The 526-nt window shown below is 66.0% G+C and overlaps 1 protein-coding gene across 1 annotated transcript in view; it reads right to left on the bottom strand.

The window, feature by feature from the left end:
- The window catches only part of LOC119594673 (nephrin-like), a gene marked incomplete at both ends in the record, with an annotated part of 83,507 nt that overhangs the window by 8,567 nt on the left and 74,414 nt on the right, over nucleotides 1-526 (bottom strand). Inside the window, 1 exon segment of the mRNA XM_037943730.1 lies at nucleotides 55-348. Coding sequence (XP_037799658.1) covers nucleotides 55-348 — 294 coding nt within the window.

Below are 526 nucleotides of genomic sequence, written 5' to 3'. Positions count from 1 at the left end.
CAACCCCTATATCCCACAAAAAAAAAATCCCTCTCTCTGTGTCGCCCGACTCACCGGCAGGCACGATATGGAACACGCACGGCTCCCTCTGCGTGCCGATCTCGTTGGACGCCCAGCACAGGAGCGTCCCGTAGTCGAGCGACGTCATCGGCGTGTACGTGATGACGCTGGTGACGCTGGACGAGGAGAAGCGGCCCTGGGGGACGTCGATGGTGTCCGCCGTGTTGTTGAACGTCCACTGGAACGAGGCGCGGGGGGGGTTCGCCTGCACCGTGCACGTGACCTCGGCGTCCTCCTGGCGGCCCACGGCGTACGAGGTCGTCTGGCCCGGGGAGCACACGGGGGCGTCTGCGGAGCCCGGGGGTAGAGGGGGAGGGGGTTAGAAGGGGGGGTAGAAGGGGGAGGGGGGGTTAGAAGGGGGACGGGGGTTAGAGGGGGGAGGGGGGTCAAGGGGGGTAGAGGGGAAGGGGAGGTTGGAAGGAGGGGGTAAAGGGGGGAGGGAGTTAGAGGAGGGTCAGAAGGTTGT

The sequence above is a fragment of the Penaeus monodon genome, chromosome 34, assembly GCF_015228065.2.
Source record: "Penaeus monodon isolate SGIC_2016 chromosome 34, NSTDA_Pmon_1, whole genome shotgun sequence".
Taxonomy (NCBI): Eukaryota; Metazoa; Arthropoda; class Malacostraca; order Decapoda; family Penaeidae; genus Penaeus; species Penaeus monodon.
The sequence above is the reverse complement of the archived record's forward strand: the minus strand, read 5'-3'. Positions and strand labels throughout refer to the sequence as shown.